The sequence below is a fragment of the Xenopus tropicalis genome, chromosome 3 (genome assembly GCF_000004195.4).
Source record: "Xenopus tropicalis strain Nigerian chromosome 3, UCB_Xtro_10.0, whole genome shotgun sequence".
Lineage (NCBI taxonomy): Eukaryota > Metazoa > Chordata > Amphibia > Anura > Pipidae > Xenopus > Xenopus tropicalis.
In genome coordinates, this window is record NC_030679.2 from 104,161,986 (window position 1) to 104,180,208 (window position 18,223).

General features: G+C 36.3%; 1 protein-coding gene across 2 annotated transcripts in view; it reads left to right on the forward strand.

The window, feature by feature from the left end:
- The window catches only part of galk2 (galactokinase 2), a 70,876-nt gene that overhangs the window by 20,022 nt on the left and 32,631 nt on the right, over positions 1-18,223 (forward strand). For both annotated transcript variants that reach the window (NM_001005803.1, XM_031897817.1), the window contains 2 exon segments: positions 1,108-1,198; positions 8,101-8,247. In NM_001005803.1, coding sequence (NP_001005803.1) covers positions 1,108-1,198; positions 8,101-8,247 — 238 coding nt within the window.

Sequence of the window (18,223 nt, forward strand, 5' to 3'; positions counted from 1 at the left end):
TTCCTCTAAGTAAGATGGCGGCAGTGTGGAATGGTGCTGTATGCCATGGCATCCAATCAGCAAATAGCTACAATAGTCTAATGAAGTCGATATAATCAAAGCAAATGTCTGACTGTGTAGCAGGTGCAGATTTGCTCCATGTTCCTTTTACATATTGCCAGGGGTTTCTATGCCAGAGAAAATGATTTATCTCTCTACTAGTTGTCAGAATTTTGCTAAATAAAGGGGCTGTTCATCTTTAAATTAATCTTTAATATGATGAAAGTAATATTCTAACACAAGTTCCAATTGGTTTTCATTTTTTTATTTATTATTTGAGGTTTTTGAATGATTTAGCTTTTTGTTCAGCAGCTCTCCAGTTTGAGGGCCTGACAGGTAAGATAAGCAATAAAATAAGTAACAATAACCATAAAATTGTAGCCTCACAAAGCAAGAGGGTTTTGTCTACTGGGGTCAGTGACCCCCTTAAAAGCTGCAGAGTGCAAAGTGCAAAAAAATGGGTGCAAACTGCCATGTTCAAAGTTAGGGATTGCTGATGTGTGTTATGTTATTGCAGGAATTAAACTGTTTGTGTTAACTCATTCACTGGATAACAGAACTATACAGGGATTGCTGGTTTCTTTTTCTTTGTTGTTTGCATGTCCTTGTAAGGCTTACTTCTTGCAAAATGCAGATCCCAAAGCAAAACTGCAAAAACTGTCATCATTGACTGCTATCACCTGCAATCATTTGTATTAGGAACATTATGCGTTATAAATCAGGAAAAAGTATTCCATATATGACAGTACTCTACAGTAATTTTGTGACAAAAGCTAAAACAGCTAAATTCTTGTTTGTTGGTTTAGTAAACCAGCGTAAGTTTTCTAACGTTTTTCCACTCCAGGTTTTTTATGTAAAAAAAGCATAAAAGATATCTCTTGCAAAATTAAAATCAGGACCCTGTATGTTGTTGAGAAGCATCTTATATTTGTGTATGTTATACAGTAATTTAGCAATCACTTTGATATGTACAGTATCTCCCATCACCAGAAGATGGCAGCAAAGAACTTTATATTTCATTACTTTTCCATTGTGTAACTGATACCACGGGTTATCTTTTTTTAACAGGGACTTCTCTGTAAATGTAAATGACATCAAGATTGATAAAACTAAGCCTTTATGGCACAACTACTTTCTGTGCGGACTGAAAGGAATTCAGGTAAGGGCTATTCATCGTAAAAACATGCTCATTATAAATAATGTGAGCTGAACAGGAAGTATTAGCTTCCCATTTGCTTTCAATTAGTCTTAACCACTTTGATTTGTGTGTGTTCAAGTTATGGTATGTTTTAACTGGGATGTCCAACCTGTGGCTTGTGCCGAACAGCTCCCAACCCACAAATCTTATTCATGCAGCAAAGAATCACAAGACTAGATTCCTGCTGTAAGCCTAAGATCACATGGGTTTACAATGCCACAGTTTAATCCACATGGCAGTGCAAAATTCATTCCCTGTTCTGCTTCCATCTAGATAAGGCTGTATATCAGAACTGACAGCTGATTTTTGGACCAGATACTGATCCAAAATATGCCGAATGGGTTAATGACACAGATGTAACCTTGAGCAGCCATCTTGTTTTAATAATAAGCAGGCCTTTCCCAAGTCTGTCTGCAAAACCATCACATCTGTGACATGTGTATCTTTGTGGGGAAAAATATTAAAAACAATTGTTACCCAACATATTATGATTAAACAACAAAAATGACATGATGCCCAATAAGAAAATACTTCAGGCTGATTAAACAACTGGATAAAACAATGAGAGATGCATTCTATACCATTGCTTTAGCAACTGTCAAGAATTTCTGTTTCTTATTTTATATGTTTTAAAAAACATAGTTTCTTGCCTCGACTGTAGCCCATTAATTTTTCATAGAATTGACATCCCCAATGATATGGAAAGAAGTGTTTTGATATTTGGCAAAATTGGCCATATGGTAAAGCATGAAATTTTAAAGAGATTTTCATAAATAGTTTTATGAAAGAAATGTATAATTGAATAGCCATATGTGTAGCCAAAGTAATAATTGGCCAGATCTATTGATTGTCCCTCAGCTTTAATGCTTGGATTATGAGGCCCAGGCACTTTTATCACCTGATGATATCAGAACAACTTATTCTCAAAATACCACTTCCTCTATGGAACCATAGATGTTGATGGAATTACGAACTCAGCACGCTAACTATGTAACATGATTTTCCAGAAATGTTCCTGGCAAACTAAACACCAGTGGAAGAAGTCACATCCAGTTCAAATCCGGAGCACTAAACAACCATACTCTAATCTTCCTCTTATCTGCAGGTTTAGAATGGCACATTGCGCCCTCAGTAACACTATAATCCCCTATGCCCTCCACCCTCTTTCCAGTACACCTTACCTTGTTCTCATTCACCTTTTAAGACTTTCTCTTGCAACTGGAAGATTTCTTTTTTTTTTCTCGAAATCTCTTTTATACATGCTTTCCAATACTGCGATTAGATATAATCCTGCAAAATTCTAATTTGAGATCAAATATTCTTCGTTGAATCAGGCTTTAAAATTCCTGGTGTCCCAAATATAAAAAAGTAAAATAAGTTTAGAGTTAGTGTTATTCTATACATGCAGTAAAAGGTGTCTTTGTTTCAGAAACGCTTTATAGAAAATAAAACCTAGAGCAGGGCTGTCCAGTTGAAGGCCTGCAGGCCAGATATGGCCCCGCAAAGGATTTATATTAATTAAATATGTGTCTCCAGTATGCTGTATGGGATAGAATTGGCCCACTACATGTAATACGTTGGACAGTATTATCTAGAGCAAATTGCCAAGTCACTGCAATTAACTCTAGTGCAAAGTTGATGCAGGGCCTGGTCCGACTGCCATCTTGGAGTCAGAAAGGAAGCTGCAGATATTTTTTTTTTTTAGTTTTTTTCCCTTTCTCTGAATCAATTAGTAATTGGACAGGTTTTGTTTAGGTTGAATTTGGTGAATATATTATCTTTTTTCATCTGCTATGTTACTATGTTATTTGCTGTGTAAGCTGCCATGCAAGATCCTTCGGTCAAGGCTTAAGCAATTTAGGATACTGTGGTTTCATCACTAAAATAGTAACAAACTGTTGCATGGCTCTCTACAAAGACAATGACACTCACCTTTTTCATTACTGTGGTCCTTTCAGAGACAACCCCTATACTCACAGGTGCCTACTTTTTACTTGAATCTGAAAGTTTCTTTTTTTTATATATATATTCTTTGTAAAACTTTCTTTTTTATCACCTTTTCCTGAGAGGAGCGCTGTTGATTAAACTGTACTATAAGTTTGCATACTCACAAGTAATTGAACATAAAAATATACTGCAATGGTGCTGTAACTAAGCAATTGGTATTGCTTTTTGAGTTTGGTAACTGCAGTTAAGTAATTACTGCACCTTGTGGCAACCTTGGCTCTCTGTATGTTATACTGAGGTCTTTATATCGGCAGCCTGTTGAACACATTTTCTTTTCAGATCTCTCCAAAGCACCAAATGTACTAAGAAATGCCTAGTCATGTTGACTATGCATCATAATTAAGATAACATTTCAAACTATGTTGCTTTATTACCTATGAATCAGTAACTAGGAGTGAAACCAGCAACATATATTATTATTCATTACTACCTGCACGATTAGGGGTATTTTCAGGTGTGCTATATGTCTCCTTTCATGTGATTTTCGGGATGTGCAGGTACAAAAATGATCAGTGCAGATATCCACATAGCATGGACATTAGGTGTTTAATTAGTTGGGCATGTTTGAATATGTAGTTCAGCTCGGCTTAAACAAATGATAATAGGCCAAATTTAAAAGCCAGAAGCAAAGTATAAAGGACAAAGACAGGTGCACAGTGCTCTGCAGGTTGTACCCCCTTAGAAAGAAGCACAAAGAGCTGCACTTTCCTGTGACTACTGTGCTGCCTGCATTCAGCAATGCTGCATTCAGAAGGGACAGGAAGAGGGTGGCACAAGGGCATCCCCAGGAACTCCGTAGGAACGCCCTCTAGCTTTTACATCACTCTGCAAATTGTTTCGACTCACATTTATATTCATGTTAATGGAAACCAATACACTATACCACAAGGTGAAACTGTTTGCATCAAAGCATTTTTTCATTTGACGTGCAATTCAGAAAAGGAGAACACCTGCCAAGCTTAACTGTGGGAGATGTCTGTTGCTAATTATGATGATGACCGTTTGCAGCAACTGAAGTGATTTTTTTGTGACACAGCGCAACACCTCTTTTACAGAAAACAGCTAAAATGGGCTCAAATTTCATTCTGCACATTGTACAATAGTTTGCTTATGTACAACACTATAGTCTTAGTTTACAAAATGCCTTTTATACAGAACTGAACTTCAAAATTTTGGCAGAAACAGTCTGAACACTCTGTTAAAGTTTGCTGGCATTATTTCTAAGAATTAAACATGCTGTTCAGTGGTATAAATGTTTCAGTATTTGGCACTGCTGATTTCTAAGCCTGAAACAAGAGCATGTTATTCTTTTTTTCTTTAAACATTGCGTGATAAGGTTGAGACAGATACATTTTCACATATGCTTTCTAGTTAAATGTCTTTCCTTCATCATTAAAAAGAAAATCTTTTAGTATTATGCAAGAAATTTTATTACCTAGAAGGAAGATTTGTTTATACGTGTGTATAGACACATTTTAACAATATATATTTATGTGGTGCTGGTGCTTAGACATAAATGATAAACTGGGTGGTTATTCCATATATTTATACAATATAAAAAAACACAGGACAATCTAAATAATTGATATCCACCCAGGAAGAAAAGTAAATCTTTCCATAGCTAATACCTATATTTAATATAGCAGTTTATTGAATGGATCATTAAAAATACATCCAGGTTAGGATTGTAGGGGTTACTACAAGCATGTGGTACCATTGGGGAGTCCCCCTAATAATAATTTTGAAATAATGAATAAAACTAAGCCTAGGCAATATTAATGAAAACGTAGATTTACTGCTGTAAGTATAAAAACAAGATGTCCTTGCTGTGTGTGTAACCTGTTGATATTTAGTTCAAAAGTTATCTCCACATTATGAGCACAGCAGTTAGGATCATTAATGAAAAAAACTGCGTGTTCATATATCCAACACAGGAGTAATAAAGGTGCATGTAGTGTGCGCACTGTTCAGCCTGGCCAATTAAGTGAAAATGATTATCAGATTACTTAGCTGAAAGTAACACAGCTTAGTGGAGCTCTAGGATCATCACATTAGGTGTCCCCCTTGGCTGCTGCCTCTATTACTGCTACTGTTAAATTGTTGCAGTTTTCCACCATCTATTTTTCCTTTTATTTTTACAAGATGTCTAGGTATTCAGAACTCTGCATAACATCATTTTATTTGATGCTGACCTAAAATTATGGAGTCTGCAAGAAAACCATGTTGCAGTGAGACACAATTGACTTGCACCAAATGAATCAGACACCAGTGCCATTATTATTAAAAGTGTTCTTGCAGAAAGGGACACCATTCTTGAAATAGAAGGAAGAATCAGTGGTACAGACATACACTGGAGTATTGTCTGCTAAAAATGTAATTAAGTTTTAAGCAAAGCCAAAGTAACAGCAGTGTGGCTAAATGTCATACAATGGCACAGCCAAAGCCTTGATCTCAATATAACTGAGAATCATTGGCAGTATTAGAAAAGTGAGGTGTATAAATAACATCTAACCAGCCTGAACAAACTGGAGCACATCTGCTTAGAATAATGGGCCAAATTTACTCCTGAAAAGTGCGCAATGCTGGTTACATACTTACTCTAAAATAATTACATTTGGTTATTCTGCAAAATCTTGGCAAAATCTTAGAGCTGTCCACCTGGAAGCCTGTTTTCTAAATGTGGCTCTACTTGATATATACAGTATATATATATATATATATATATATATATACAGTATGTATGTGTTTTTTTTATCAATCTAAGACTGGTGAAAGAGAATCTTGTTTTTCCATATATTTCTAATTTACAAAGACAACTACATGAGTTCTATGAACAGATAATTTAATCACAGTTCAAGATTGGGTTGAATGTTTAAGAGGGATCTGGACAGTTGGTGTTTTCAGTGAAACCTTTTTAAATACCACCACCAGTCTTACCTATAAGATGCTGAGCACGCACTACTGCTTGTCTAAAACAAACAAAGCTTAAGGGAATCGACAGTTGTATATTGGATGTTCTGTGGTTTTGTGATATGCTGTGAAAACAGCAGGTGGGGAATTTCCCAACATAGTCATGCTTCCCTGACCAAGGATAAACATTACTATAAGCCATAATACTAGAACATTTTCTTAGTATACAACAGAGCTCAAAATAGAATGCCAGTAAATTGTGACATTAAATTGGACTGATAAGTCACAGAGGAGTTACATGACCATATAAAAGCTTCTAATATCCTCATATTTTTCAACAAGGGGTACTATATTTATTATATTGCATAAGTTTCAGTGAGTCATGTGACAGAAATTACATCACTAAGCACCGATTATAATGGATGACATCACTAAGCACCATTTATAAGGATATAACTTACAGGATATTCATGGCTCTTGTGTATTATAATGTTATAAACATAACTCTCTGAAATTTAATCTAACAATTTCTAAGGTTAGGAATTATTTGTAAACTTTCTAATTACAGAATTTTATAGTAGTGTTATAGTATTTGAGTATTATTAATATTATAAAAAAATCATTATGTGACAGACCCTTTTGTCTGGAAAATATTTGTAAACTAGGGATCAGATTTTTTTTAAAGGGGATCTAAACCCAAAAAATGTATTTCTTTAAACTTACTGTAGGGGGCAGATTCATCAAAATATGAGTTTGAATCCGGAAATGGGTAAAATTCGGATAAGATACGATAATTTCTGATGATCGGAAATGTCACGAAAATGCTTACGAAAAAATCGTAATAGTCACGATAATATCTTATTGGCGATCCGGTCACAAAATTTTCCTTCTGTGCACGATTTTGGAAGCCTCCCATAGGAATCAATGGCACTCTGCAGCTCCAACCTGGCCCAAGGAAAGTCTCCTATAGGGCTCAATGGCACTCTGCAGCTCCAACCTGGCCCAAGGAAAGTCTCCCATAGGGCTCAATGGCACTCTGCAGCTCCAACCTGGCCCAAGGAAAGTCTCCCATAGGGCTCAATGGCACTCTGCAGCTCCAACCTGGCCCAAGGAAAGTCTCCCATAGGGCTCAATGGCACTCTGCAGCTCCAACCTGGACCAAGGAAAGCCTCCCATAGGGCTCAATGGCACTCTGCAGCTCCAACCTGGCCCAAGGAAAGCCTCCCATAGGGCTCAATGGCACTCTGCAGCTCCAACCTGGCCCAAGGAAAGTCTCCCATAGGATTCAATGGCACTCTGCAGCTCCAACCTGGCCCAAGGAAAGTCACGATAATGAAGCTTTAATAAATCCGAAACTCTCGTTGTGACAAATACAATTTTGTCGTGCAAGTTTTGTTGCAAAGTACGAAAAAGTTGCGCAAATTAACGAAAGAAATGCAGAAAATACGCACAGTTCTATAAATTAAAAAATACGATTTTTTTGTTGTGCAAGTTTTGTTGCAAAGTACGAAAAAGTTGCGCAAATTAAGGAAAGAAATGCAGAAAATACGCACAGTTCTATAAATTTAAAAAAAATATATTTTTTTGTATTTGGACTCTTGCTTTGTGTAGATAAGGATCAATTTTTTCTCAGGGCATTTTCGTGAATTGATGATAGCTGGAAAAGACAGAGCTTCTTCTTTCTAGCACATCTCTCCAAACCAACCTGATTGTTTGTATCAGGGGATACAGGTCATGGGAGTGATCCAACTTGGACCCATTACTTTAACTTTTAACATCACTTATACTAGGAGAAGAAATGTCTTCCCTACGAAGTCTTGGTGACAAGGTCAAAAACAAAATATTGATTAGGAAAGTGTAAAAATACTACTGAGGCTAAACAGAGAAAGTTTGCATTACTGTTAATTCTGCTACTCCTATTTCATTGTCTCTTTTCTGTTTCCTAGGACCATTTCTGTCTGAGCAGCCCTACTGGAATGAAATGTTTGGTAGATGGAACTATTCCTGCAAGTTCGGGTCTTTCTAGTTCTAGTGCCTTGGTCTGCTGTGCTGGGCTTGTTACTCTTATTGCTAATAAGAAGTCTATGTCAAAGGTAAATATATGGGTTCTGGGTATGCTGACAAGGTAATGCACAAAGCTTACTAATTCTATGTTTTTCGGAGGTCTACAGTTTATTCCCTATACTTTTGTTAAGCTAAAGTGTTGACGATCTTAAGGGGAACTCCACCCAAAAACAACATAAGCTTTTTGAAAAGTAAACATAATTTCAAGCAACTTTGCAGTATAAATCACTTAAAAAATATTCAGCCTTTTTTATGATTTTTATGGGCTTATTTATCAGTTTTCGAGTTGAATTCGAGATTGGTTTTCTAAATTTAATACATTTGCATATCAAACACTCGCTTATTTATTAATAGGGAAAACTTGAAAACCTCGAATTTTTGAATCAGAAAAATTTTAGTTTGAAAATATGGCTTGACTTTGCTTAGGACAACTCCCTTTGACTTAGAAACTTGCACTTTTAGATGGCAATTTTTTACATTTGAGCTTTCAGGTTTTTTGCACTTAAAGGAAAAGGAAAATCATTTTGGCATTTTACTGCCAATAGATTCGCTCTGATTACACATTCCTAAGGGTGAGGAGAGCGAGTTTTATGAATTCTTATGGGAGGGGGAGAGGAGAGAGCTGCCCAGACTCTGGCCCCAGGAGTGAAGAATTTTTCTGAGAGAGGAAGTCAGATACCTAAGAGCATGTTTACAAAAAAGGAGAAAATCCCTTTTTCTTTTGATAGAGGACACAGGGCAGCTTTTCCGTGAACATTGATAAATCTCCCTCTTAATGTAATAATATGGTCTCAAACAGTAACCCAAGCCTAGCCCCCTGTACTCCTGCTGATCTGACTACTTTGAGACTCAAAACATTTAACAGCAGACATCTGTCCTCAGCCTGCATTCTCCATATCCCACAATCCCCTGCACACACAATGTCACCAGAAGGTACAGTTATAAGAGGGTTATGCACAAACACCCATTACAAGTACAGGATTCTTTGAATTTCTCTCCCTTCCCTTTATGCCCATTGATGACAATAAATTAACAGTCCAGTGCATTGTAGGTTATGTAGTTCCTGCATGGAGAAGATGTTACAATTTGTTAACATTTTAATCCTCCCCTGCCAGGATTTAAAATGATGCAGAAAGAGAAGAAATGTTTTTCAGTTGGATCTCGGCATATAAAAATGGTATTTATTCTTACTTTGAAGGAACCAATTACAAACATAGGTATATTAGGGGTTTCTGTGGTGTGTGGGGCTCTCTTTTATTCAGAAGCCGGAGTTCCCCTTTAAGACCCAACATTGCAGAAATTAGAACATAACAGTTATTGATACATAGCGGCAGATCTATTATTAGTTGAACTTTAGGTTTGGACATATCAGTATAAGAGAATGCCATAATGATCTTTATGTCAGTTGCATTTTCTTGCAGTTTTGTTTTTTACAGTTTACGGTTTTAGCTGGTAAGCTCTTTACTTTTTGAAAATTCCCAGTTCTAAAAAAAAAAATCTCAATCAGTATAAAAGTTTGTGATGGCATTTTCTGATGATGGCTTTAATCTGCATGCCCAAAACCAAACACTTCACCAATAATAAATCTGCCACTAATGGTTGCTTTTAGCAGGCAAACAAGCCCTGAACATCACAGAACATGCTAAAGCTATAGGTCATTGGATTAATGTGGGTTTTGGTTGATTGCATCAACTACCTTTTCAAGCTGCACCTTTAAACTCTTGCATCTTAAACTGTTGTTAGTGTAAGGGATTTGACAAACAATTCTAGCATTAGGCATGTTTTTGCCATTTTATTCAAAAATTTTATTTAGAAAAATGTACTTGTGCCTGACACTGATGTAAAACAGTGGGGCATTTGGTACAAGGCTGAAAGTTAATTTCCCCTCATATTTTAGAATTGCACTATTTTCCCAATATTAAATGTCTCTTGCCATCAGTGTGTTGTAGTCAGGCACACTGCTTGGCTCTCTGGTTTAATGCAGTCTAAACTAACAGGAAGCTATTGCTGCAAACTTGGTAATTATTGTGTTTGTGTCCAAATGATTGCCTGTTTGATTGACATCACAAAGTCTTGATCAGATGTTGATAGAGTCAAGTAGAAACACCTTTGAGTAATATTGCCTTAGGGCTTCAAATGTAGTAGACAGCCTCAACATTACCATGATGACTGGGTTATCAGAGCAGCTGCTCTATGTCCTACTACTTTGGTGAACATCAACCAAAGATCTTTATGCACTAATGCTGCTCTCTGAGCACAATGTTTGTACCGTGACACAAGGATAAGTGGTTCTGTGCAGGTAAGAAAGGGACAGAGACAGCCAAACCATGTTCCTTCTTATTGTCAAGGGCACTGACTAATGGAACTGTATGCTTAAAGTTCCTGCTTGTGGCTGTGTCACACCCAGGTTAATGCCCCTCACTAAAATATGGAATTACACAATAGAAGAATATTATGCTTCGAAGTCTCATGATCAGTGAACTTAGTCTATTGACTGCCATAAAAACCATGACCATACAGCAGTGCATTTTAAAGCAGAAAGAAAGGTAAAACTAAGTAAGCTTTATCAGAAAGGTCTATGTAAATACAGCCATAAGCACTCACAGAAACGCTGCACTGACTTCTCTATTAAAATATTTCTTGTGTCTGTAATTCATGTGCCAGAGACATGCAGCTCTCTGCTGTCTCCTCTCTCCTGCTCCCCCCTCCTTCAAGAATGCTAAGAACTCACTCCCCCCCCCCTTAGGAATGTGGATCTGAGCCAATCAGCAGGAAGCTGAATCATAGTCTTACTAACTGAGCATGTTCACTTGGTCTGGGTGTCTGTGCAGGAGTGAGGCATTATGGGAACTTTCTTTACACAGCTCAGCATTTCTTCCTGTTTGGCTTCTAATCATCTGAACAGGTGAAATATGGGGAGACTTAAGGGCACTATTGAGACAACTGAAGGTATGCCTGCAGCTTGAGATTAACTCTTTATTAGCCATTCCTTCTCCTTTAAGGCATTTTTTTTTTTAAATTGGGGCTGTATATTCCTTACTGGCAGGATTACCACCTTGTTTGGCTGATACTAGGCACCCCTGGGGGGAAGGCCTTGCTAACCGGCCCCATGATTACTGATGGAGTCCCTGTTTCAGCCTCTGGATGTATTGACAGTGATTCATTTTTCCATGGCTAATTTGTGTGGCATCTAGTGGTAAGAGGCTTTTGTGTGGACAATATATTAGTTAAGGCTATAGATTTGTAAATTTAGGTAACTTGTTACTGTACGAAGCAGTGTAATTTTGCTCTTTGTCCTTTCCGGGCTACTAAGTCCATAATAAGGGACGCTATATCCATCTTTCTTCATCTCTGTGTAATATGTAACTTCCAGCCAAGTTCTGAAAAAAAAGTCCTGGGGTTTTGTTGCTCACAATAGCTGGTAGCCATTGTGTTTTACATGTAGAATTTGTTTTTCTGAAAGAAAAAAAGAATGTTGTAACGTAAGTTAGTATAGGCTGTTCATACCATTTGCATCTGTCATTATATAAATAGAAATAACTTTTCAAATTTACTTTGACGCTGTTCACTGGCTAACTGACAGTTATTTTTACCAAGATGGGGAAAACGACTAATTATATTAAATATTTCCTTTTCTTGATGGCCCTTTTCTAACATGGGTAGTCCTCTTGCTGGTGGTATATAGCCACAGGTAAACAGAAGAGAAATTAGTTAAGGGTTAACCTATTCAGTATTAGACTTTGATGGATATATTTTAAGGAAATCCCATATCCCCAGTATGAATACTTAAGCAACAGATAGTTTATATCGTATTAAGTGGTCTATTGAAGAATCTCACCAAACTGGAAAATATATAAATATTGCCCTTTTACATCTTTTCCTTTGAGCCACCATTTTGTGATGGTCTGTGTGCTCCCTCACAGATCACCTGACAGATTTTGTTCATTGGCTGATGTGACCTAACGTGTGTGTCCTTGGTTTGTGTGTGGCACAGTAAACTGTACAAGCTGTGGAGCCTTTTTTGCAATTTTTGTATTTGCACATACTACTAGAAAAGTATATTTTGGTTTATTTGAACCCTGCTTCATATAAATGGTTTATTTATATGAAGCAGGGTTTTACATATGAACTGTTTTATGTGATATTAATTTGTAGAGCTGTACATTGTTCTGAATTATAGTTTTCCTTTAAATGGGGAAATCTGTCTGAATTAGGGCTGCTTTTGTTTTCTTTGCTTATCTGTTTATGTCCATAGAAGTTAGCACTGAAGAACATTCACCACAGGCCTGATCATTTTACTTCTATCCATGCATGTTTTGCACACTTAATATTGTTTAGATTAGTGAAGAACAAATCAAGACCCTTCCTGAAGCCCCCATCAGCATTTGCTGTCACTGGCAGACTGGCAGTTGTACTTCTGCATTATCTGGAGGGCCTTACTTTTCTCATGCTTTGCTAGATAAAGTTATCAAACTGTAAAGAGGGTTAAGATATTTTTGCATGACTGAAGGCATTTTTTCTATACAAGCATTGACTTTTTAATGTGATTCAAAATGTTATTTTCCAAAATGATTTTTCAGATTCTGTGAATTTCTTTGCTGTAGGTGTAACCCCTATTCTTTCCATGGGGAGGCAAACTCTAGTCTACCTATAGTGTACTTCTTGTGCATGATTATAACTCTTCAGTGCTAAATTGCTACGTTCATCTTTTTAAAGGTTATTTCTGTCTTTACCACAAAGGAGATTTACTGTATTTTAAAATGTTGTGTCTCTAGATAATCCTATAATTGTTTGGGTTCCTTTTGCTACAAAAGAATATTCCCTCTCAGGAACATTGTTTGAATGCAGGCAGTCAAAAAGCATCAAAGGAAGACATGAAACGCATATTTTTTTGTAAACATAAATGATAAAAAGATAATTGCAGTTGATTTGCTATTTGTTATTCCCCCTGCTAACAATTTACTCTGGTAACCCCTTTATTGCTGGGGGGCTTCAGCATTGTATGATATTCCAAGTTCTGTGCTCCTGGTTCTGGTTACTCACTCTTAGCTGGTTTGTCAGGCTAATTCTTTGCATAGCAGTTGTGCTTGTAATTTGACCAGATGATTCAGAACTCCGTTAAAAGCTTCTCATAGTTCTGCAGAAATGGAGAAAAATGGAGGATTTCATATTACCAGTACACTAGCATAGAAGCCAGACATGTTAATGAATTTATTTAGAATTTTACTGTTTAAAGTTAGAGACCCCCCACCTATTGAGCAGGTGATAAACCAATGCTAACCACTGGCACTTTCTTTCTTCAAGGGCACTTGACCAAACTTTATTAAATATAGATTGTAAGCTCTACAGGGCAGGGACCTCCTTCCTCTTGTGTCCTCGACTCTTAACTTATTGCTGCTGTATTTATCTGTATTTATTATTATACTTTGTATTTATCTATTATCTTATTAACCCCCTGTTTGTATTAATGTATTCTACTGTACAGCGCTGCGTACATAAGTAGCGCTTTATAAATAAAGGTATACATACATACATACATACAAATACTTGCTGGTGTTCTGGGAGCAGGAATGTCCCTTTATCAAAGCACAATTACACACATAAAGTTACACTATTTAATAAACACCATCATCCTCATCCCTATGATGTGGTCACCTTAACATTTAACCCCACTATTGTTTCTCTGTGCAACTGGACAAAAATTCAACAGTCTTCGGTACTAAAGTTTGTAATTTACTGATCCAGTATGACTCTTGCTGTAAATTTTCCCTGTCCCCTCCATGTTTTATTACTGGTACATGATCTATTACCATAGTTCTCAAATTACAAAGATTGTGGCCCTTTTCGGCACAATGTAAGGCCGACAGTTTCTTGTAGCCTTTTAAGCTTCCTTGATGGAATATCTCTATAGTACTCCTAATATGTGATTTATGTTCCCTTAAATGGGTTTTAGACATTATATTTGTTTTTCCACACAGACCAAAGAATATGTTCACTTCATAATAAATATACAATGAGTGGTATGACTATAAGTTATAGTAACCCTGTGTAGGGATGTGTGAAAAGAAATTTCCAATCGTAGAAATTACTTCCAAATTTTTTCAAATGCAACAAATGCATCTCTGCCATTTATTACACTGTCTTTGACTAGGCCTGATTGTTCTAGTATATTTAGACATGGGATTAAGTTTAACTAATTGGTCCCTTAACTCTCTTATATTCATGTAGGGGATATATTTTACCTCATTGTAGAAAACTGGGTAACTAGTTAAAATTCCCTGCTTGTTGAACTGACCTGGACTGTAATATATATTTTTACACAAAGCTACTTTATATATATAATAATATAAGAAATATCATTAAGACCTGTTACCTGCAGACCCAAAGCTATGCCTGCAACCCGCAGTTACTTGACCTGCTAAACGCAGTAAATGTTCAATCATGTTTTGCCCTTTATCTCCATTTTTGTGCATATGCAAAATTTTCATGAATTGAGATATTAGGAAATTCACTCTCAGATGACTAGGATCCACACTGTCACAAATTAATAAAGTCTGTTTTCGGTGCAGTGAGGTTTGCATTTCTCTTCAAGATCCCTGCATACCTTTACATCTACAAATTCTTGTTCTTATCACATTCCATATTAAAGAATATTTTTGGTACAAATGTATTTAAATAATACATTTGAACAAGAGTGACCTGGTAGAAAATGCTCCTCTGCCAGTCTTGCCAGCCCTTCTCTGAGGCTGTTCAAAGCTATGAGACAAGGGATAATGGTAGATTTTGTTATGTTCAGCAGTCTTTTTAACAGCTGTGCAGATTGTAAATGAAAGTTATCCTAAAAATCTGCTGTATGAGCACCTGCTGAATACTTGTGACCAAAACCACAGAATTTTAAAGAGATTAAGGATACTGTTTGCATGAAATCTGGTGTATTTCTCAACAAAACTGTTGTACTTTTTTATGCAACAAATGATTGTTTTTTGTTCTTTAAACAAAAAGTACACTGCAGTGAATATATGTGAAAGAGAAAGAGAGATCACAGTTCCAGGCTTAAATGCCGCTGTCTTCTAGCAATACAATATTACAATATTGCTCATATACTGCATGCCTGTCTCTGGAGGAAACATTATTTTGTGTATTATTTATACACAAGCATCTGCTCCCAAGCAAAACATCACCATATACAACCAGTAGCCATTTTGACTCACTGTATTGCAGTTTGATGGTCAATCTTGGGTTTGGTGGGTGCCTTTAGAGCACTATCTGCCTGAATGCATATTTGATCGGGGCTGTTTTTTTTTCATAGTTTGGGCTAAGGCTAATCCATCCAATTAAGCAAACCTTAAAGCTACAGCACAAAATTATATTTTTGACCATTCTATTTTTTTCTGATTTGTGGCAAGAGGTTAAAGTAAGGCTCATACGTTGATGGCATTAGACTTGCCTCAACTTAACTAACATCCAGAGATCTATGCCTAATCACCCAACATAAGTCTCCAAGCTCATAAATGCTGTTGTGGCTAAATGTTGGTGAAATATAGCAAAATCTAATAGAAAGCCTTTCTACAAGTTTAGAGGCTGTTATAGCTGAAAAGGGAAGGAAAGAGAAATTTCTCCAAGTAATTTTAGGCGACATATGTATCTTTTTATGACAGAAGTATGTGCAACTTGGAGCATAAACCCTACTGAGGATAATAGTTTTAATGGCTAACAGGTTTCCTGATGAAAAGGGTTAAAGGCTAAACTATAAAATTAAAAATGCCATGTCTGATTGCTTTTCTTAGAATCAGTGTGTTACAGCTTTTATATGGATCTGGATGTTTAGATTTTGCCTGCAGCAATATTTCTTTCCCTTGGAAACCAATACTTTTATATAGCAGTTTTTCATCTGTAAATACTAGGCCCTTGTTTTTATTTTTTGTGCCTCTCAGTGAGTTTCCATATTTTGTCCTAGACCATTTCAGTATGTGCTAGGCAATAAAGGACACCTCTGGGTGCATTACCTTTACTGCATCACTGAGTGTTATGCCTGCTTATTATTATCGTGCTGTTCAGATGAAAACTCTCATTGTTTACAACTGCTAAACTACAACAAATAATTTGAAGCCCATAAAATGCCTTTGACAGTTATTTTTTTCATGATGATATAGAACAGCAGTGCTTAAGCTTTTACCCTCCAGCTCTTGTTAAAGTACAGCTTCCAGCAATCCTAAAGAACTTTTAGCTCCGAATTTTAGTTTAATAGCAGCTGTAAGGATGCAGGTTGGGCATATTCGATCTAGAGCTTTAAATTATATATTGTACTTTTCTCTTTCTGTGGGGTTAAAGATTTAACGCTGCAGTCATTTTTGATGAAAGATGTTGACTTTTTTGCAGAATGCAAAATCACCCACTTTCATCTCTCACTACATTGAAAGGTTGTGCCATGAAAATCATGCCCCATTTCACTGAAACCACAAAGAAAAGCCTTTTAGCTTGTGCCTATTGGACATACATAAGCCATTTATTTCACTGATTCAAGTGACACAGGTAGAACCCTGTACTTACTACCTTGTCATAGTGAAAACAAATAAGTGCAAGTGCATTGTGTATGGCATTTTAATAGGTGGTGTTCTGCTTCCATTTTTATGCCTAGTGAAAATAAGCCCCAGTGGAACTATATCATATGGGTTTATTAACCATACTGTTGCGTTCACTTGAGTTATTCTGATTTTCTAACCCTAATATGGAGCACTATGTTAAGCAAATGTAAAAAAAAATGTGCAAGGAGATAAAGAATTTGCTCATTTATTGGTCTTGTTTCTCTATTATTACTTAGCTATAGCTACACCTGGATGAATATTTTGGATACGTTTCATGGATATTGTGAAATTTGACTTTTTCCCAATATTTCATGTGTAATGAAACAGAAATAGTTGTTTTGTATAGAGTAATTATGGCAATTATTTCCACACGGAAATGCACCACATATAAGATTCTGATTCTTCATCCCATGCCATGATCCATTTACATTTCGCAATTAAAGAATTCCCCTGCAGTTCATCAAATAACTTGAAAAAAACCTGAAACTTTTGCACAGTGTAGAAATGTTTCATTACCTTCTACTTGGGTAGCTGTAGACAATATCCTATATAAACACAAAACTAAATGGACTAGTCAAGTGGTGAAAGGATATGGTCCTATGCTTTTAAAAAATGTAGACATCATAGAACATTGCTGAAGATTTAATACACAGTAAAAGCACTACTTCACATTTACACAATCATGCCTTGGGTTACTCCATAAATATGTTGCACATTTCAGTCCATACAGTCCAGCTAAGCTATATCAAATTGTCTTTCAAAAAGATTGAAATGTATAATGTATTTCATTAGTACAATACTATGGAAAATATTAAATAAACCGTTTGTTTTCTATTGGTATTGGTGCCAGCAAAGTTATATTTAGGTGTCATCTAGGAACTTGCTAGATGTGACATTATTCCCTTTCCATATTATGCATGCCCATTTTATAGCTTGTTTTCACTGTTCCCTTACAGTGAAGTCTTTTTCGTTCTCTGAATGTTCAGATGGCTGGCAGCCTTCCTTCAATCCAAGTTATTCCTCCTTCTTCTAGCTCTTCAAAGAGGACAAAAGTTTCTGAAAGTAATCAGAGAATGAAACCACTTTGCTTCCATAGGCAAAGGCTTATCTAATAATGTTCTAAAAGGCAAGCCCCCTGTTCTTTTCCTCACCTCCCCACAATGCAGCTCGGTGTAGGTTTTTACTAAATATCCCTACCCATAAACATTATTCTTAAGTTAAAGCTATTATTTTCTACATTTTGCATTGATTGTTTGGCAGTAAGAGGTTAAATCTGTTTTTTTTCCTTACATTTTCATTTACCGCAATGCCAATCTGCTAAAGGTTGAATAAGGCATGTACCTGTTTTAGCAATTCCTGATATGCATTTGCTGATTATTTTGTATGTTTTTTTAGCTAACATATTTAGCTAACATATTGT